This window comes from Haliotis asinina, chromosome 15 (assembly GCF_037392515.1).
Source record: "Haliotis asinina isolate JCU_RB_2024 chromosome 15, JCU_Hal_asi_v2, whole genome shotgun sequence".
NCBI lineage: Eukaryota > Metazoa > Mollusca > Gastropoda > Lepetellida > Haliotidae > Haliotis > Haliotis asinina.
Genome location: NC_090294.1, coordinates 18,518,545 through 18,540,836, shown reverse-complemented (window position 1 = coordinate 18,540,836; position 22,292 = coordinate 18,518,545). Strand labels below are relative to the sequence as shown.

Below are 22,292 nucleotides of genomic sequence, written 5' to 3'. Positions count from 1 at the left end.
GAATAAGCCCCGCCCCTCAACCAATCAGAACGTGCGACACGCACGACAGGACTCGCCTCCGGCGGTACAAGGTGTTATGAATTACAGGTCCCACTGATTGACAGATCAGTGTGTAAGTCGGCCCGAGTTAGAACTGTCAGAGACGTGTACATTTCTCAAACGACGACGTACTATCGCCGAGCGAACACATACTTACCTTCATATTCTGTGAGCGTAAACATCCAAAGTGACGGAAGACAAGTCATTCGATGCCAACATGTTGGACTACTGTGCCAACGATGCGTCGGGCAACGGGTACCCAACCTCAAATCCTTCCATGGCATCAATTCTAAACATGAGCGGTTCTATGGACACCTCTAGACAGAATTCCTTCGTCCTAAGCAGTCCTCCTTTAGCGGCGTTACACAATTTAACAGAGATGAAGTTCCCTTCATCACAACAGTTAACAGACTATCAACAAAATGCGTTCAAGCATTTGACTGCGAACTCAACGCCGCATGGAATTAATGACATTCTAAGCCGTCCCGTACCCGGGAATCCACTCGGAATACCACGGATTAATCCACAGATGTACCTTAGCCCACAAGTACGGTTTCCAAAAATCGCAGAATTGCCAGGTAGACAACCAATCTACTGGCCGGGTGTACTACCACAACCTTGGAGACCGTCGCCAGGTAAATATGAAAGGGTCGCTATTCACGTTCATAAAAAGTTATCTTGCTCGAACGCAGTCATGTGGGCAACATTTTTGTCGTAACTGCACCTTCTAAACTTCTTAGCTTATCAAAAGAACGTATAGATGAAAAGTTAACTTTCTTTCATGTGTTTCACAGTTAAGCTTCATTCTTTATTAAATTCTATTTATTTGTTTTTTAAGGGAACTATAACTGCAATACGATAATGTATCCAATCTACCCGTGACACCAGGAATTTGTGATTGAATTAATTTTATTTCCATTTTTTATTATTACCTTTTTTAAATTATACTTAATTAACTCATTATTATACTAATATATTACTCTTCGGCATGTGTGTCAAATATCTACAAAATAATACAGATCGCATGTTCTTATTTACGTCTCCATAGATAAACCTTAGGATCTGAAAGTCTTAGGTGGGTCCTGTATACAAAATACATGCCTCAAATTGTTGTAACGTGGTGAATAAAACCCTGTTCTTGTAACATCTATCATTCAACATATCGACTTACATTAGACGTTAACTATGTCATCAATGTTTCACTCCCTACCGCGTAGTCCCTGGACGGTAATAAAAGCCCGTCCTACATTCTTTTTCTCAACAAAAGTTTTCGTCATTTTAAATAACCATTTTTCCTAAAGAACAATTATAATATACTTAAGTGGTGCGAAATCACATTTCAATATGCCGTGTGAATAATAGGAGGTTAAATAAATAATTTAAACAACAGATCGACTACAATAAACATATCATCATATCCCACGCTGGAGCATTATCCTGTTAAAATCATGTAGCCTTATTTTCAAAACAGGTCTGTGCATTTAGTGATGTTAAAACACTTATCACAAATGTGTATACCATTCTCTATGGTAGATCTAGCACCTGGTTAGACTTTTGTTTAAGCACTTAAAAACTGACCGGAAAATATATATGTCATATCCTAATTACCTAACGACAAAATAACAGCCTTGTTAGCTCATTTAAAGTAGTTAACTCTTTCGGTATCTACCCAAGAGTCTCAGCTAGAACGCGCAATGCCGGGGGTCTCTATAACAACTGGGAGGTTTTTGAGAACTTTTTAATGTTTTAGGGGTTCTGGTGTGGTTGCCATGTAACGTTATCTGGCCGTAGGGGGTTAGGCCATCGTTGTATATTTTTATGTGTATCCCCTCCCAAGAAAAGGGGGTAAGTATTCACACATTTGGAACGTATGTCGGGGCCATTCTCACAAAGGAAAGAGTATAAGATAACTGAGCTTAGAATTAACATATACTCTTCTAGTGTTGACAAATGCGAAATAGAATCTTGATTTCTTTCTGGAAATTATTTGATTTCCTGATTCCCTTCCATGATCAAGGCATGCTGTAGTATAGCTGTACATGCAGTCATACATGATACATGTTAAAGCCAACCGTTTGTTTTGTGTATTATGCTATTGTAAAACAATTCTAAGGATTTTAATATTTTCACAGCCGATCATGTTAGAATAAGCTGCGTTGTGAGATATGGATAACACCATCACTGCTCAGCTGAAAAAAACACACTAATGTTCCTATCACTGTATACATCACAATTATGAATAAACATTTTGAATTTTTACAAGCTGAATATTTGTAAAGAATAGTCGCATAATTTTACTGACAGTCCAGTCGTAAAATGAAAGCGTGTTTGTAAATATTCCAGGATTCTGATTTACTTAACTAATGTAAAAATGTTAAAACGGAGTTAACAATGTAAAAATAACATCAACCTTTGGGAGGTACAGATTCAGACACCTTTCAATAACGATAGAAAATAGTACAAGATGATACTGCTGCATTTTCTTTTTCAAAACAAACATAAAAATCACACGTGACAAAATTATCTTTGACTGACAGCTGCCGACAACAGTCCCCACTGATTTTGACAGTAAACGGATTATACGGCGCACGCAATCGATGCCCAATAACAAGATATCGATAATATCCTAAATGATGACAGGAATAAAATCACTTGGGAGGGGGGAAAAGAGGATTGAGATCACGCAATTAACTGGTTACAGATGACACCCGCTAATTGTTAGAAACCGAAGTGATAGCAAGCGACATGGTTGTACATTTCAGCTTGTTCATAGCATGTGGTATCCATACAGGAAGTGTTCGTGTAATGTAACGTCCTTGTATATAGCAGAAAGGGATTTCGGGGCCCAGTGAACATGACAACTTCACATTGTCGACACATGTTCCAAATTAAGGGACAAATTTGCCCCCCGGCAAACGCACCAGCATCTTACATGTCCTTGTGTTGGTTTTGTGACAGACGCGTGGTGGTGGGATAAAAAAAACGGTGCAGATCTTAAGATAAGCTTGTATTGCAATTTCACGCTTGTGTACATCATACACAAAATTTGAATTACTTTTGTGAATGAGTGGGATGTTGTCTTTAGTATATGACAGATTACAACTGCAGATTCCAATCCACATTTCATTCATTTCAAAAACTGTGCTGATCTTTGAGAGAACGTAAAATGGATTATTTTTACTTTCAAATGCATTCCATCCTTGCATTGCGTCTCTATCCGCAGAAAAGTGGGAAAATTTAAATCGCAGTAACATCTATTAAAAATAATGCTAAAACTAGACGAAACGTGAGATATAAAACGTTTTTATTAGGTTCAAACCCTTCAAAATATAGTTGCATAAACCCTATAGTCCCGGCAAGCAGTTAGCTACAAACGTCCATTTTGAGAAGCAAGCTGCTTTCAAAATGCTCAAATATCAGCAAGTTAGTGAGAAGAGAGGACTATATTTCAGATTTTATTTAACGCATCGCGTTCAACACTGTTCTTTTGCGATACATCTGACTGATCCCTTGACAATCATATAGCGCCGCCCCATTATTTCATTTCATGTCTTGTTCATTAAATTAACACTTCGTCATTTGTCCTAATCCTCCCATTTTTTCGTTCCAAATGAAGGCTCCTGTGCACGTTTTACAGCCAACTCATCCAATGTAATTGTCGACAAGGATGGAAAGAAGAAGCACACAAGACCAACCTTTTCTGGACAACAGATCTTTGCACTTGAAAAAACTTTTGAACAAACCAAATATTTGGCGGGACCCGAACGGGCAAGGCTTGCATATGCTCTGGGAATGTCGGAGAGTCAGGTTAAGGTGAGTCAGATTTATTTCACATTTGTGTTGTAAGTTTAGCTATTTGTACAAATTTGTTTTTATTCTTTCTGTGACACTCTGTACTTGCTCTTAACATTAGGGAAGCACTTTTTTCTTTCTTCGTGCAGTCGAAAGGATTCTCTTCACATTGTTTCTTTACTTCCGTCTTTATGTTGGTAAAGACAACAAATTCATATTTTTTTATGAAAAACTATGACGTGTCTACAACCTAAAACAGGGATTGGAGGTGTACATGTTAATGTTTATTACACATATCCATATTCATTTCGCACGTGAAAATTCTAAATTCACACGCGATTGAATTTCTAATCACCGGGCAACTTTCCAACAATGGCATTCAAAACCTTAATGCACCAGAATTTGAATTCATATTCATTTCTATAATAATAAGAATCATATTTAATCCAATGCGAATTGTTAATTACGGAAAACAATGAATACAAATTTAAAACTAAAACAATAAAAATCATGTAAAGTGTTTCCTTGGCTGCGAGTGTGCGACGTAAGCTGTTATTATCGCTGACAGTCGGAGGTGACTGATAGCTGTGAAATCATGAAGCCATAGACGAAACAATTAAAGTTAATCCGCCAAATGTCATCCGCCAAATGAGGCGTAATGCAGCCAAAACGTCTGGTAACAATTGCACTAGAAACGGATTTCAGTTAAGAAATCCGATCGTGTCCATATCATTTTGCCTAATATATTTGTTGAAAAAACATACCGGTTTATCCACCACCATCCGCAATCTATGTTTGGTGATATGGCCAAGTCAGTGTGCTATCGAATTACATTGTGACAGATCTTTGATCTTTATTGACATGTTTGTCGATGAATTAGGCATGTAATCAACAACACTGTATACAGTTTGTCAATTTCGATTGCTGTGCATGTTTACAAAGCGGCCACCGATTTCAAGCAAGGGTAACTTTGTTGCGGGAGTAAGCGAATCATTGATTAGTTTCGCAGGTGCGCATTTATCCAATAGCTTCAAGTGAAACACGATTTCAAAGTTTATTGAATGTATAAATACATCTCGAATTTATTAAATGTAAAAATCAAATTATGAATAATAGAGAGCACAGTGCGTAAAATAAATTCATGATTAAATATATCAGTTTATGATGCAAATAAAAAAAATAAATAAACAAAAAATCAATAAAAAATGTAAACATTTGTTCCCCTTGAAAACAGCATTTCAGAACCTTATTAGTATGATATATCAGCCCCTCTTGCAATTCGTGTATCTAATTTGTTTTCGATTATTGCTTTTGGGGTGTTAATTGGTCGCTGTGTGCCCCCGGGCGGTTTGTCAATCAAGCTCATGTCTGTTTAGACTATAGTTTTGATGGGTCAATTCCGGTGCTGGTTTGTCCCAATGAGCTTCGGTCACTTTCTTCAGAATCTGCTGACAACTGATGGTGGTGAAACCACTGGAAGCTGGGTTCGTGAACAGTCGGTCTAACCCGCTATTGAATACCTTGTCAATCATATAAGGCCCATGTGCCCGATCTGTTCATGTCAGTCTTGAATAAGCCTGTCAGATGGGTTTGGTACCAGTGGATTATGATAAATATATACATTGTGGATTCTTTTGTGGTTTGGGAAACCCTCAGAAAGTGTCATATGGCATGTACTTAAGAAGTGATTCGTCATCGGTCAGATTTATTATTCCCCAGGACCACTTCCAAGAAAACCCTGGACACTTTAGGGCAGTGATGACAAATATATGCTTACATCCCTAGCGTTTTGTCACAAGAACAACTACTCGCTTATGATGTTAAAATCTGTAAATGTTGACGAAACTTCTGGGCGTCCCTATTAGCAGTGCCTGGTGGTCCGATGATAATGTACACACTACTTAATAAAATCCTTTCGGGCGTCTGTGACAGGGAACCGTGTATAGGTCTGTAGTAACAGCTGATGGTATTAACATTTCACGAACCAGTAATCAAAATAACATTTACATCACACTATGAGCGATTATTCAGAGATGGTGAATCACTACAAGCCCCAACTAGGTTTTTAATCTTTCATAAACGTTTATTTATACCCGTTTATGGTATATTCCAGTTCATTAAACCAGTGTCACTCCATGTCAGATAAAGCATAATTATCCTAATGAGATTTAATCTACTATTATGAGGAAAATTTAAGTCTATTGGCATTATGCAAACCGAGCTGTATCGCGATAGATGTCCTCTTTTTTCAAGAACTTCATGACCAAAGCCCGCCTGTTTTAAACGTGTATATTTCGCATACATCAGTAGGGCTTCTATAACGGCTGCACCACAGGAGATCTATTGAGTTAATATCTCTATTGAAATTGAGCTCGGGTGGCGGAGGGGCTCGCTTTAGACTGTAATCCTATTCCTTTGGTAGTTGGCTGACAATTCACCCAGTCGGTTCTCACATCGCGAGATCCCGCTGCGCTTCGCGAGATCCCACTGAGATCTCGACTCGAGGGACACCATCACAAAAAAAGGTAGTTGACTTTTCAGAAAGGCACAGCGTGGTCTCTATTTAATGACTTCTCTCTGCATTACGATACATTTGCCCTGTGCCGGTGTCATCATTTCGCGCCATTACAGATGAAAGGGGGACATGTTAACTTAGCGTAAACAGCTATCATCTTTGGAGGGGGCTGATGGGATATATGGATGTCCACTCTATAACAACTCCCATGATGCCTTCAACTGAGAGATGCCGAAGCAGTCAAGTGGAAAAAGCTTGTCAGTCTATTTCAGGCCTCATTTTTTTATTAATAAAATTCACTCTTTGAAATTGACACTTGTGCATTTTTAAACAGCCTGTAATGCCTATTGAAACTCCAAGTATTTGTCCCTGTTTGACAATATCTTAATCTAGTTTGTATCAAGCTTCGTTGTGAGTGACATGAGGCTTATGAAATATACACGTCGCTTAATAGCAAATGTTTGGCGCAACTTTGATCAGAAAGTATCATTTCGTGACAAACCGTGTTATATCCGTTCACATATTTCGCTGATATAAACGTAAACAAATCAGAGTTTATCCGTTTGATCGTGTAATCATTTCACTACAAGTGTAATATACCTCATCACAAGGACTTATAAACACAGCGGTAGGTGCGCTGTTGACTTTGACGTCGGAACAGAAACGGAAGTGCACACTTGGAATGTGGATTACGAATGACTCCCGCCATGTCACTTTGACAGCCGCGTAGATTTTTATCAACTCGTGTCTGGTAGAAAAGCATATCAGCGACTGCGGAAATTGTTCACTTTGTGAATGTCTTGCTTTTTGGGGGTGTTTGAACAGCAAATGTGTATTTCAAGACAGTATCTTTTCAATGGTAACATTTTTGTAACGAATAAAATCGACCCAGAATGCCTTCTTAACATCACGTGCTGCACGTGTGCTGTAAGATAAACTGGCTTTTCTGGTAATAAACTGCAACGCACATCAAAAAGAAATCACCCGGATCTGCTGTCATATTTCAAAGCTGTGACAAATGTTTCCAAATACATGATATTTCAGAAATAATTTATCGTATGAATTGCAAAAGTCTGTAAAAATAAAGAAATATGGCCCCAAGAAATATGTTGGCTTCTGCTCAAAGAATTGGACAAAATCAAGTCTTTTGATACCAATACACAAAAGGTAAAAGACGCGATATGCTTTCTCTCCAGGGATGTTTAAGAACAAGTGGTTCTAATTACTAGGAATGGGACGTTTGGGGGCTGGAACCACGTTGCAGTCTCCTATAGTTGAATTTCTTGGATAAATAAACTCATTTTTTCCTAGTTCAAAGACGCCTCACCAAAGGGGGTGACAGGGGCACAAGGACCTCAGGGATTTCATTGGTATTAAAGATCCGTCGTCTTCAATCAAACCTCACAACATCAAATAACATCGTTTGTGAAATATTTTCTAGATGTGTCAATAACGAAGTATTTTAAAACAAACTCGCCGTTTAGTCGGCATTTCGTTTGATGCATTTCTTAGGATTTGTTCAACGAGACTTCATAGAAACTCTTGTGCAGCCATACGTACGATGAATGGTTAATTTCATCACACTCGAGTTCGGGACCATTTACGGTACTTAGTGAATAGGTATACCGTATGTATCTTGCAAACATCATGCAATATTACCTTAGACACTCGTCAAACGTAATGGGAGCTTCAAAGGATTCATAAATGACTTCTCCTGTCGAACACTTCAAGCTATTTACCTTTAAGACGAAGAAGTAATCTGTTTACCTGTTTAGTAGTCCATTGTTGCTCTTTTGTGGCCATTCGCTTTGATCACGCCGCTTCTACTTATCACATTAATTTCTTTATCTCGTATCTTTGTAGTTGTATCAATGTTCTCTAAATCGAGCCGATCCTACCTTTAGTAAATTAATGCCGCTAATCTGTGACTTTAAACGCCTTACCTGTTTCCTGACAATAGAGTGTTATTGATGATATGATTAGCCAGGTAAGTTGAAGGCGATCATCACTACAGGTGTCGGAACACACCTGAAGCTTTAACTCATTGATCATGTCAATTACATCCGAAGGTTGTCGATAGCGTTTGTAAACAGCACGTTAGCACTACACGGTGGCTTGAATCGTTGTAACTTGCGGCTGTAAATGAATATATGACAAAGAAAATGGAAATTTATATTCTGCAACAAATTTTATAAGTCTCGAAACCTATACTATACGGATAAACACACGCCCTTTGCACCATCAAAATATGTGCATATGGTAATGTTTTCTTTCCATTTCATTTAATCGTCATGAATTAATTATAATTGAAAGATGAAGGATCAGGATTTCACGTGTAATAAACAATGAATAATACCCACATCTGTTTATGTAATTACAACGTTAATTGTTACTAGATACTGTCGTTGTGACAATCGCAGTACCGGCGAAATAAGAATGCTGAGATGAATCAAATCTGGCACACAGAACATGCCATTTTAATGTTGCTGTAATTCCGTCAAATTAACTCGAATGAGTGGATGCCTTACAGAGACGGTCAAGGATTAACATTTCAAGCTGAAATCAAGCGATATAAAGAAGCACATGAGGGTGGAATTCTTATGATATTGAACTTTCACCCTAACCGACCCGGCAGTATAACAATTCTTCGATGTTTGGAAAATTCGAGGATAAAACATTAACCCTCACACGAGGAAGCTGTGAGCCTGAAACATCCCATAGCGAATTTGTCAAACGCGGTGACGTAGCCTTTGTTCACGCCTTTCACGTGCAGTGATGTCGCTGCCCGTGCAGCTCAGACACAATGGTGAGCGAAAATGAAATTGCGAGTTATTGGGGAGTATGCATCCCTACATGCAATAGTGATCATGTCTTAGTTAAGGAGGACAACTCACACGGAAAAATTATTTCCTGAAGCGCAAGGAGGCAAGTCATCAGTCCTCGCTATTTCGACGGTCAACGATTCTCTTAACAGGGCACCAGTCTTTTCTCATCGTATCCAATACTAGTTAATGAAATTTTATTTCGCTTTTATATTAATTTCATTTTCTGTGTGATAAAGTTTAATTCCGTCAAGTTTTTCACTCCTTTCACGCTGCATTGAACAGGAATTGACAAGCGCGTGCGCTCGTGCGGATGTCGATTTCAGATCAGCTGTCAACCCTTTGGTCGCTCGTGCCGAAATCGACATCGTTTAGACATCTCCATCGCACGTGACGAACAACGAACTGCTTTGGGTGAAATGTGGTATTCTCTTGGAAATTCCTTTATTAAGTCCAATACTTTTGATCATAAAATATGAACAATTCAAATATTAATAATAAATAAAATTGTCAGCAACTCCTGATTAAATAAAGTTGTAATGTGATCTATTTTCACCAGCTAACATTTTAATTATTTAGTGTGATGGGAAATGGCTTTTAAATAGGACATCTCGTTAGCATGGAGGCCAACTTTTCATGACATAAATAATGTGATCACGTCCCTCAAAGACCCAGTACAATGATACAATGCATGTGCAATATCATAGTGCATGGAATAGCGCGTTGGGGACATACGCACAATCTTACCGAACATTCTGTAAAATGAAACGCACTGAAAGATCCTAACGGACAGCGTCTTTATACCTTTAAAAGAGACCCAGTTAGATGTATTATCTCCAAAGCTAGATTTTGAACATTGTTATTTTCTTCAATGGCAGAACACGCTAGGACAATGGCCCCTTGTATCTTCTTGTATCGTAGCAAGAAATGTTTAACTGATTTTCACATACTATAATGCAGACCACAGGGCGAGATTGTGCGGTATTTTTTGATTATCTAAACATAACGTCTTATTGTTTTTCGGGGCTGCGGCGATATGACAACTGTTTTGTTTTTTGATTTATAGCAACGGAAATCTACTTAACATGACCAAGTTTATTTACGTGGGAATATTTGTGGAGGGCTTGATAAATGTATGGGAACTGTCGCAAGGCATTAAGTGACTCTACAGCTTCAGAAATATTCCCCTTCTATTGTTATAGTTACGGAAATGTATATCATAAACGAATTCCTTTTGATACACGGTGAGGACAAAATATGTTATGATCACAAGTACCTAAAATGAAATGCTTCTCTACACATCTCCTTGTAAAAAACATCACTTTTTCAATGGGCCAATGAGACAGAAGATCGCTTGAAACGGATTATCATAATTTAATAATGAAATGATACTCCAAAGTCAAGATTGTACAAAATGATTATATATTCTAAATGATTAATTCCTAAATGTTTGCTCTCAGAGATTAACACAAGAAATAAGATTAATTGAATATCAATAGCATCCCCAATTATGTGTGAGAAAAAAAAATCGATTTTTTAATCACGTGATCTGACTGATCGCTTAAGTCATTAGTCGGGGTAATGGATCATGGTACTTCGATTCCTGAGCGTTTTTGTAGCGGGTTCATGACATTGAATTTTATTCCATTCGACCTTTCTTTGGTACCGCCTTAAAGCTTGTCTGCATTTAATAGGATAAATATGTTACCGACCGTGTTCGCCGATATTGAACTCAACACAGAATACAAAGTGTGTGAATTTTCATTACCATTTTATCATACATAATTAATATATAATGCGCTTCATCAACTTTAATACCACCTGTACTTCATTGATTTGTACTCATGTTGGCATAAAATATGATTCAAAGGGCTTACGTATTCATCTGAGTTCAAACAGGCAACATAAGTTCATAATTCAAATTTTTACCTTCTGTATATAACCAATGCAGAGTGTAACGGCATCCACGGACACATCAAAATATTGAAGCAATTATATTCAAAATTGATTATTTGTGTCAATGGTATTTCAGATATCTATCCAGCAGACTGGTAAATAAATAATGACTTCATAATCAGGAATTATTTACCGATATACGTATATATTTTACTCTATACATCTAGATTTTCATAGATTTCGTTTTTGTTAAAAGCTTGATTATACAATCGCGTCTAGTGTTTTCAAACAATAGGCAAGTGCTGTATCATTTCCATGAACGTGTGAAATTGTGCAGTTTGTGTATATTTGTTCAACATGTAAGGAACGTGGAGAACACAGCTAGCATTGAGCGCGTGTTATTTCAACTGAGAAAGTCAAAACGAAACAAACAACGAAAGTCTTATACCATTCCCAGGATTTTTTACTCCGCGCATTGCCCCCTAAATCATGAGCCTGTACTCCTTAAAGCAAGCATATTTATTTATTTTAACAAGCAAACGAAATTCAGAATATCTTGATAACTTAATACATTCTTCGTTGCTGCTCCTACCCACCGCTAATAACGAGAAAAGCAGACATAAACTCGAAAAAGAATAACATATTAAATAATTCCGTCATGTTATATGAGAGATGGGGTGATACAAGGGAAATGTGTACCCGTGTGGTCTCTCCACTGGGTTGGGGGTCATGCCCCACCCCCATAATGCCAGCCCGGGGGTGGCTGATAGGGAAAGTTAAGTTCTTTCGCTTACACGCTTTTACTGGGAGTTATTTACACTACACCAGCGGGCTTATATCGAGGTGGGTGATTTATGGGGATTCTGTTAGTTCTAATAACATCACTCCAAAACACGTTCACATCTCAAATATGGCTCTCAGGGCTGCGATCAAGCATATGTTTTTTGCATCTTCTCTGAAAGAAACAATTTGTTCGTTATGCTTGTTAGTTCTAAGATTGTGATTGAGATTAGTAATAGCAGTCGTCGGTGTGAAATTCACGAAGGACCACCAAGAAAGTGGCTGCACTGCTGTGATAGAGAGATGTACTCAAGGGTCGTATATCTTGTTGATTTCTTTTTTTGTACCATGAGATTCATGTCTGTTTTATTTACATAGCAACAAACTAGAACCACGATTCATATACTGACTTCCTTCATAAACAAACACGCTGCTGTTTCAAACAGAGATTATGCTTTGACAATGTTGCATGCTGCACGTGCACTGAAATCAACAAACATGTACATATCTGTCAGTTGTTTCTATTTATCTAGTAATTTATAGTAAATCTGAAGTCTAATAATACCCACGAGGCGTTTTATTTGATAAACGAAACAGGTTTAGCACCGACTTCTGTGTCCTCTGACCAAGGATGTATTTTCAAAGCACCTGCATGTTTTGATTGGCATGTTGTCTGTTTCACACGTCCCATAGTTCCATGTACACATGATACACCTCTGACGCAGATCCTCCACAGTTATAGCTATTGTTTTGAACGCAATGTGTTTATACACTATAGTGTTACTTCATAAAACACACGCGTATGGTACCTGAGGTTTTATGACACCTTTCGGTTTGGCTGTAAAGAACTTGTTAGAAAACGCAAGCAACAACTGTTCTAGAACTTTTCTAAGATTGGTGCTATATTTTCTCTTCTGAAGTCATCTCCTAAACACAGCTGATGTGTTTTACAAGTTTTCATCTACCACCAAGAGAGAAAAGCCCCTTTTCACTGCACAATCTTTCTGGAACTCTCTTTAACACTATGCTGGCATAATTTTCAGCTTGTAAAAGGATTTTTAACACTCAATTAAAGCCAATGAAGAGAACGGGCGGTTTTTACGCGAGCTAGCCTAGTGTGGGTTTCATCCTACAACAAACTTCAGCCACTGTTGGTTTTAGTGGTGTAAGTTTTTATCTCCTCCCTGCCCTCAAACTCCATAAATTGTCAACAAAAATGTGACATCTTCCTCACATGCCTATATTACTCGTATGTCAAAGAGCCCGTATCGTTGTATATGCTTTGAGAAAACAACAAAACCTAACGAAGGGTGAACGAGACGAATAGAGACAGTGCGTTAACAAAATCGCCTCCTCTCTCAACCCACTTAGTAATCGCTTATTACGTCCTTGTGCGCACATGCGTATCTTTTACCGAACGACGCACGCAATTCAGAACTTACCTAAATGTTTTGCCAGATTTTTTGTTGTCTGTCAACGTTTCAAGCTTGACTGTCACATTTTAGCGATCGTCTGTTTTTCCAGAGATTCTTGAATAAGCATCCGTTTTAGGTGTGAGTAGTAGGAGAGCGTTAGTGCAGTAAGGGACACATACCTGTCTGTAAACACTATGTAAAGTTTACTGTTCAAAGATCCACAACAGTTTTTAGATTGTATTTTTTCACTGTCATGTACGTGTTGTTTTTCACCTGACATCCAGTAATCATTGTTGCTGTAGCGCCAGTGGCATTTCGATGATCTTTGTGATGGGTGTGTTCTTTGTTTTCATTCAGAACCCCACAAAAAGATATTACTTTTTTAAATCTACTCTCTAGCCCAAAAAGAAATGCGCAATAACAGATCTTAAATATGTGCACTCTTCTTTCGATACGTACTGCGTACGTCTGTGTAACATGTTTTCGATGCAATACAAAATCTTTGCGAGAAACCACAACCAATTAATCATTACTATTAGAAAAACAACTCTTGTATATCTTTTAACTAAAGCCGTAACAAACATCAGGAAATGTGTTGATTTAATTCAAAACAAAATTTGCACGCTTTTCCTGTTAAATAATATTACTATTTATAAGTAACCAGGAGCAAACGCAACAGGTTTTGCGATAAGGAAACCGGCTTCGTATGTTTAAAGCAAATCAACATCATACTCACAGAGGGTCAAGATAACAAAGAAAAAATGAAATGAAACATTCGTCGATCAATATTATTTTTATCAAATAACCAACCTGCTATTTGATTGACCTGAATGAACCTACAACATATGGAAAACCCCACTTCTCGGCTTTATCTAGCCACGTGTTATTTCATAAACGTAATCCCTTTGTACATTCAACTCCCTTTAACGTAGATTGTCGACGGCTGCTTGGATCTGTGTCAAAAAGACTGGTTTATGATTTGAGCGTTTGTGCTTGACGGAGCGATTCTTATCCATGTACATACAAAATAGATTGTCCCCAGCTATGACTTTAGCAGATTCGTTATTTGAAACCGAAGCGTAAAATGTCATCGCGAATGATATTATTTTGTGTACTTAAGAACTTCTGTGTTTTTGTTGGAACTTAGAAATTCACTTTCTGTGTTGCCATCCTTCACGTATAAACAAAGTCTGAAACACAGGGCCATGTTTTTCAGAAGGAAATTAAGCCATCAAATCCAAGTACACATGTAAGTTCGCAGTATGATATATACTTCTAATCAATCAACGACTCATATGTAAACATACAAAATCTTGATGATCAATATGTTGCTACAAATGAAAAGAATATACTTTATCGTATGCAAGATCTCATGTTTATGTGAACTGTGAACTTGCGTATTGTTAAAAGCAGCATTTGATACAACTCATTCGCTTAATAATTGCTATAGTATACCCAGTTATCCCCATTTCTGTGAATATTCATGTAATCGCGACTGTGCAGTTGGCCTGGTTTAAGCCGGGGAGCAGTTCGCCATCAAAGCTGGCGCGGGATCTGATATGTTTGTGTATTTAGCTAGCCCGCGGACTCGCACTCATATGATAATAAACGTCAATTTTAGTAATAATGTACATACTCTATAGCCTTAGAGGGGTTCCGACAGTATATAAAATCCCAAATTTACATTCAACCGTAAACGAAATCTAGGCATCTAATCTCATGGAGACGCGATTTCTTCCTAATCAACTCATATTTATACTTTTAGAAACGGAAATTGCAACTTTGATGTTGGCAACCAACACGACCTATTACTTGGCTACGCCTAGATATTCTGCAACTTTCATTCCCGGATGAACATTTTGTAAGAATATCAAAACTAATAATCAGATTAAAATGCGATCTTTCCTTGAGAGTATTTCTTTACAAATTTAATTGTTAAATAATTATTATCCTGAAGATTAAGTTTTAGAGCTTTTTGTTAACGGCTTTCATGCCATAGCTCAAACAGCGCGATTAGTGGAAACAAGCCAATGGTTCTCTATGAACTATACAATTTTATTGCGCACCGCATAGCCTATTTTAAAATCAAACCATGACTTAATGTTGTTGTTCTTCTTCCTGCGCTCGTAAAACTAACGACCTCTGAACGTAATTCAATACATACCTTGCCCATAACTACAAATTATCAAATATTGATAATGCTTGCTCTATTATGACAGGCAGGGCTATAGAATAGTAGGCCTGTGAACACCTGGTATTAATACCACTTTTTGTTTGGTATTTACAATAGAGTCAAGTCGGTCTTTCACATCCAGTTTCATTGGTAGTCTTATCACGAGCGCAAGATATTCAAACCATAGCCTGTTTTGTAGATCAGCAAGTCTTTAGTCAAGCATGGTTCGCTCGTTTGGGCTTTGTTAGTGTTTAACACGTCGGGTGAAACGATTGGCTTTTCAAAGGCGTTGTCAATAATTCATTTTTCTTGCAAAGTGATATTCTGTTCATTTAGTTCTCTGTCTTCGGTATCACAAAACTTAGGCTTCTAATACTGGAAGTGGGTGGGCCTTGATACAGTTATTGCCCATTGATGAAACCCTACGAATGCTTTTCAAGTGGTAGTTCTTCACATCCTTCTGCGGCTACTAAGGTTACTATTTTGGTAGAATATTATTACGTCTCGTGTTGAGGCAGGTCGACATAGTGTGCTAAGGGTACGTCTTCGTCAATACATGTCTCGACGAGGAAACAGGCTAAATCATTCGAAAATGGTTGACAGATTGAATGTACCACCTGCGTCTATTCTGCGTTTAATCAACAACTGACGCAATGCGTAAATAATTCGAATTAAAACGACCTATTGATATCACAAGATTATTGAACGTTTGATTTAACGCTTAAATCATAATTACTTCCCATGGTTTTTCTCTGTTGTTTCGATTAATTCAGACAATGCCCTAATATACAAAAATATCCACTTGCAATTTATTGGGCAGGGTTAAAGAGATAACCCTTCACATCTCTTCAAAACGTAACGTAAACGGCCATCAAGCGCCTCTTTCTCAAACAAACCGTCATTGTCGCCATATATTGAGGCAAATGATTTATTTATAATGCATCGAGCAACTCAATTTGTAAAGCAGGATTTTGATAGCCGAGCATTAAACTGTTTTATACATGGGTAGGCCAGTATGATGATGAGATTCTGCCTTTTAAACATCCATTGCGTGAAGAAAACCCCTTGAAAACGTTATAACAGAACGCTTCGACTAGAATACCAGGCTGTGATCCCTTTCCTTGTTGAGATAAGTCTATTTCGTATTCAAGTCTCTGTTTAAATTATATTTTTAATATCGGATATATGACATTGAAAGGATTTACAACAATTCTACTATACCGCATATGACTGGTTGCGGAATCATTCTGCCGTTAACTGGTCGCGCTCTTCAAAGATAGAGTCGCTTTTCGGCATGTCGAAAAACCGCTCTCCTTGATCAGATAAAACTATTCGGCAATATTCGAGCCCGGCGCCTGTTTTATGTCCCTATCAACTTTATTCGCTTCTCGAGCTGAAGCTATAAGCCGGATTTATGGACAGAGAGGTGTTAAAATGGGTATATCCGATCACATCCAACAGTACTTGGTCATTCTGTGAGACGGATTTGAGTGTTGACCATTTAAATTCCTTTTACACACACGGACGATATACATGAAGGCCTATAAACGTACCATGGAGTCTCATTCTGTCAACATATATGAAAATGTAATAGACGCCCCATCTGTTTTAACGCCAAATAAAAGCCCGTCATTTCTTATGTCTTGCCAACAGCAAACGGCCTGTCTGAGATACGACACATCACGCTCTCACTTACGTTCATGACATATATCAAGGGGAGACAAATGATGTGTTTGTGAAGGTCATTGAGTGCAGTTTAATGAAATATCAGCAGTGACATATCCCGTAACTTAGTGACACAGATTATGTGCACTTGATGGCACTTTCCTGAAACGAGTCAAGTTCAAAGTTGGCACCAGTCCTCATCTGTTCATCTTTTAACCTATCATTCTCAATCTTAGCAATCTTTTTGTAATAACATTTGAGTATTAGAACTCTAAAAGAAACGACATTCTAGTTAACAACTATTTTGAAGTCGAGATGTGGCTGAAATATTGTCGACGTTACGTTAAACGTATACCCGCTGACACCATCTGCAGTTTCAGCTGTGTCTTCGTGAGTTTGTGTACGCCCGAATTATTTAACAGTATTCATTTTGTTTTGTTTTGTTTTTAAGGTATGGTTCCAGAACAGACGAACTAAATGGCGCAAGAAACACGCCGCAGAAATGGCCACTGCCAAGAAGAAGCAAGAACAGGCAGAAGATCTGGAAGGTTCTGATTTAGAAGATGACAATTTTGATGGCAGTCGCCATGACAGTTATGAAGAAAGTACACTTGATCATAACGGAGTAAACGTATGTTGAAATGCAACACTACAGACTCCTCTGTCCAGATTTAGATCTACCAGTGCTAATAATAATTCTGTGTGGTCCGGAAGTGACTGGTGCTGCAAGTTAGCCAATGAGAAGTCAGATCTCAGGCACGGCGTGGATCGGTTGCCATGGCAATAGATCTCAAGATGGCGGCTGCTCGCCGCGTATGACGTTATATAGTTATATGCCCATGATGAAGACATTTACGAGTTGGTCGCTCTCTGATGTACGTTGTTACTTAGTAACGATGTGTTGCCAACATATCTGTATTGCTATGTCCTCTCGTATAGAACTTCCGGTCACCGAACTGATGCCGTGACCTTTACCCTTGAGCTGTAGCAACATAGGTTCACAATACCCTCGCCCCCGGCCCTTTTGCAAAGGATAAAGTCAAATATATGGTTATAACTGCTAAAAACACAATTCATATAACCCGGCGACAAACATTATCATTAGCGGTTGAGTTTGCTAGCTCTACTAAGCCATGTGACGCAAAGGTTGTTGGGAAACGAATTTGACCTACTGACCTTTCTCAAAAACCCCACCCTGCATTGAACAGTCAGATCGCTTTTCTGCCATAGAGCTGGATGTCAATAGCATACTATACATCACCTGGCATTGACAGGGAAAGTCGACGTTTTCATCCGACGGCTATTTATCAGGATAAGGGCAAATAGAAAGAATTCCAAACCACTATCGGCGCGCAGGTTGCAGTTAGGTGTGTTGTCTGACAATAAAAAATATATTTCGCTCTCTTTCATGTGTAACATTTATCATGAATTTAACTTAAAATTCACTTTCAAACCATGTAGAAAAACAGTTTTATGTCTAGAAACTTAATTACACATAAACAACTGTATGTCGATCTTATTCGCCTTGACGTTGTATAGGGCTTGTATTTCTTAAGGGTGGTGTGCAAACCAGGAACACATCGCCTCTGCGATGGAAATCCATGGTACCAGTGCAAGATAACATTGTTGGAAAGAACAAATCTTTAAACCCGGCAACCGGCTGAGGGAAAGGGTGTTTGCATAGTCAAGTCATTTATTCTGTAGCTAAGAAGTTATCTGTACTACACAATTTCTAACAGACAGCCATGATTTATCACTTGAATAGAGAATGATCGTTTCACTGACCTTTTCAAGATGGACACACACTGAGAACCACAATGTCACGAAACCAAAAAAGAAAGTTAATCTTGGGTCATTCAAATTTAACCTGTCATTCTAACACATCAATTATAATATTTCGACCACAATATTCTAATATATGTGATTCTTTCAGTTAGAAATATCGATGTTTGTTTCTTTTCTCGTCCATCAAATATTATTTAAAATCTCTTACACGATGCTTTTGTATTTTTTAAATAATATTTTCATGGTTAAAACATCAGTTTTTATTGACAACAAATTTTGACGACAACGTACTGACAGAGGTTTGTTTTTATGAACCTACCATACTACCTACCGCACGACAACTTGTGCTACTATTATGAGCATACGTATTCCGTTTCATACATTTATGTATGGACTTTGTTTGAGAAAATTGACAAAGTCGGAGAAGCCATGTTTGATCGATAATGATGTCATAAATACATCCGATCACGAAAGGCACTCTTTCAAAGTGCTATTGATAAATTTGTAAAAATTGATTTGTTGTTAACAACCATTTGAATAACAATTGACTTTAATGATCCCTGCAAACTGAATTATGTCAATGAAAACAATTCGGATCATAAAACGACCGTTGCAAACCGGGTATAATTTCCCTGGTTCAATAAGCATTTGTCCGGAGATTAGTATCGAAATATTCTATGATTGGGTATCAAGTCCAACTGTCCACCATTTGCCAAGCGACCGCCTAAATATCGGGCGGCTTTTGTCTTGAAATCAATTAATTCTCCCTCAAGTTGAAGAGGTAATCATTTGTTTAATTTTGCAATCACCGTGATGTAGTGTCGATTATTGAAATCCTTGCCAGTGTGCAGACAAATTATACTTGAGACATTAACATCCGACAGCAGTTGTATGACTAGTAGTATTGACGACTGTCGCAAGGGTTGACTTCGGTTGATAAATCGTGAGCCTATTACGATGAATGTGGAAACTGCAAAATGGAACACATTCTGTGACAACATATTATTATGAATACGAGTCGTTGAAATTAATTATTTTCATAACAATGATTTGTTTGGTTCTATATCAACACAAAGAAACAAACGATATCAATGTGTGATTGTTGTCATAATTTTTCAGATAATTTACCAATTATATGTATTCAAAGTGCAATCTGCCCCAAACGTAGGGTTACATGTGTATTCTTGTTTTGACGCTGGAACACGATTTATAAATCGATGTCAACCTGTTAGTCGAGGCGCAATATATTTAGTTTAGCATTCCCCTACACAAACACCCGTGTGTGTTGACAGCTTATAGTATAAGCCGGACTTTGTTTACTTTTATATCTTTTTGTTATGTCTCTGTTCTGTTTACTCATAGGGAGTCTTATACACTTCCAACATTATCATATAGATTTATAAATCAATATCACAAATGCTTATTAGTCTGAAATCTGTGATTTTCATTTCATGACTATGTATTTTATCAAAGATCATTCAAGGTACGTTTTCACAAACGATTCAGTTTAGTTAAAGCATAGTTCTTTTAAAGCAGTCTTTTACAAACTGAAAACGCTCGTGTTTTGCCAATGTGATATTGACAACTTGTGTAGATTTCAATCAATTCCTACAACGGCAACCTCGAGTGATGACATACTGAATGTATGTAATCAATATCAGCCAGTCTTCCAACAATCACATCTTCTATAACTTATCTTTCAGAAATGTAACCTTGTCAATATCTTGATCATATGGCCACTACTAGCATGTTTTAAAGGGTAAATTATTGTACATTCACCATAACCAAAATGTATTTCAGTTAAGATTGCCGTCAGATTTAGCCTTTGTTGTTTCTTCTCGTTTGATTGACAGTTGTATATTTCTTACCTGATTAGCGATAATGCGTGATGTAATATGAAATATTTACATTTCACGTCCTCTGTGTGGATTTCTGTTGAAATGTACAAAGATGATTTAAGTGTATAGTATTTAAATGAAATTAAGTTTATTGTTAATGATATTATTGAAACAATGTTTCCTAGTCAATTGTACCTGTATGTTGAAGTATGAGCTAGGAACTAGATGATACTGAATGCCATTTGTATGTCAATTATACATGCCATCCATTAACACAGTATAGGGGTCTGCAGTATCACCACTATTTGTATTTTCATGCATATGACAAATACATGTTTCAAGCTTTATTTATTATTTCTGAAAGAGGGTATTTAATGTAAATCCTCAAAATGGAACACTACCAGTAGAGAAAATATTTCATATTGTATGAGTAGGAATTTATTTCCTACAATTATTGCACGATGTGTCAATTATTCCTACTCCCCTATGGCTGCTTGTACATGACAAAATAGTTCCGCCCCAGACCCAGGGTTGAAATTTAACAGGGGAGGTAATCGCAATGTCAGGTCTTATGCGGCCCTGAAGGGCCCCTTACGATGTGTATAATTTGTTTTAAGATGGTTCGAATAAAGAGAGCCTCGAAATTGACTATGTCTTTGTGTGGTGAATTATTCCAACTTTCTTAGTCGCCTGGGAAAAGGAGAGCCAATAACAGGCTTTGTTCTTTTTCTGTTGGGGCTTACCACTTTAGGCTAATCAGCACTCTAACAGTCAGATCGCCGAGCCGGCAGGGCGCTATTAATTTCTATCAGGTAGCCAAGCCAATTAATAATCTTGAATTTGCGCGATAAATCATCCATTTAAAGAGAGCTGATCCTCACGATGGCACAAGCCGCCGAGAGTAAATTATTTGTACCCCACACTCCTGAGTAGCAAATTCTATTCAAGTCTGGCTAGCTCTCCGTATCTACAACATGACGGATAGCATTGAGGCTGGTCTCAATACTAGGGTGAGACGCGAACAAAGACAGGAATCTGATTGATAAATTTCAACCCATCACATTCTCAAATAAGCGTCTTTCCGACTCCCTCTGTAGCAAAAATATGTCGCCTGATCCCCTTACGACTACTTGCAGCTATTTATCTCGGCAAAGAGCCCGGTAGTGAGGTTTTAACGTAATTTGTACGCCTTCCAAGTTAACCTTTCCCAACCCCCATTGTCAAAGCAGAGCAGACCGAATTGGTAAATCGCATTTGAAGAATAAGGGATGTTCTGTGATGACGGAGGAGAGTACTGGTCGTGAGGAAGATATGATTGCAACGATTGCACCCTGAAAGTGCTTAGGTTCAGACGGCTGATGCTTTATATGATGAACACGAAACAATCCCAGAAGAAGTCGATAGGAAAGCATTACTGCCGATTCGAAAATTGCATTTTTCAAATTTACGATAATTGTGCCTATTGAAAGTTGACATTTAAAAACAGTGTGACAACAACTAGTAGAATTTATATGTTTAATCAAATTAGTTGTGACAGTTCATTTTCGGGGACATGGCCTTAGTGATATGTAG

The 22,292-nt window shown here is 37.9% G+C and overlaps 1 protein-coding gene across 2 annotated transcripts; it reads left to right on the top strand.

The window, feature by feature from the left end:
- Window positions 1–200: 200 nt before the first annotated feature.
- On the top strand, window positions 201–21,368 carry LOC137265393 (homeobox protein Nkx-6.2-like). Of its 2 annotated transcripts, none has more exons than XM_067800793.1 (3): window positions 201–674; window positions 3,677–3,852; window positions 17,549–18,937. In XM_067800793.1, the coding sequence occupies exons 1-3, from the start codon at window positions 257–259 to the stop codon at window positions 17,735–17,737; spliced, it is 783 nt and encodes a 260-aa protein (XP_067656894.1). In that variant the 5' UTR covers window positions 201–256; the 3' UTR covers window positions 17,738–18,937. The 2 variants fall into 2 exon arrangements, with proteins under 2 accessions (XP_067656894.1, XP_067656893.1); XM_067800792.1 differs by having other exon boundaries at window positions 257–674; window positions 3,656–3,852; window positions 17,549–21,368.
- Window positions 21,369–22,292: the final 924 nt, after the last annotated feature.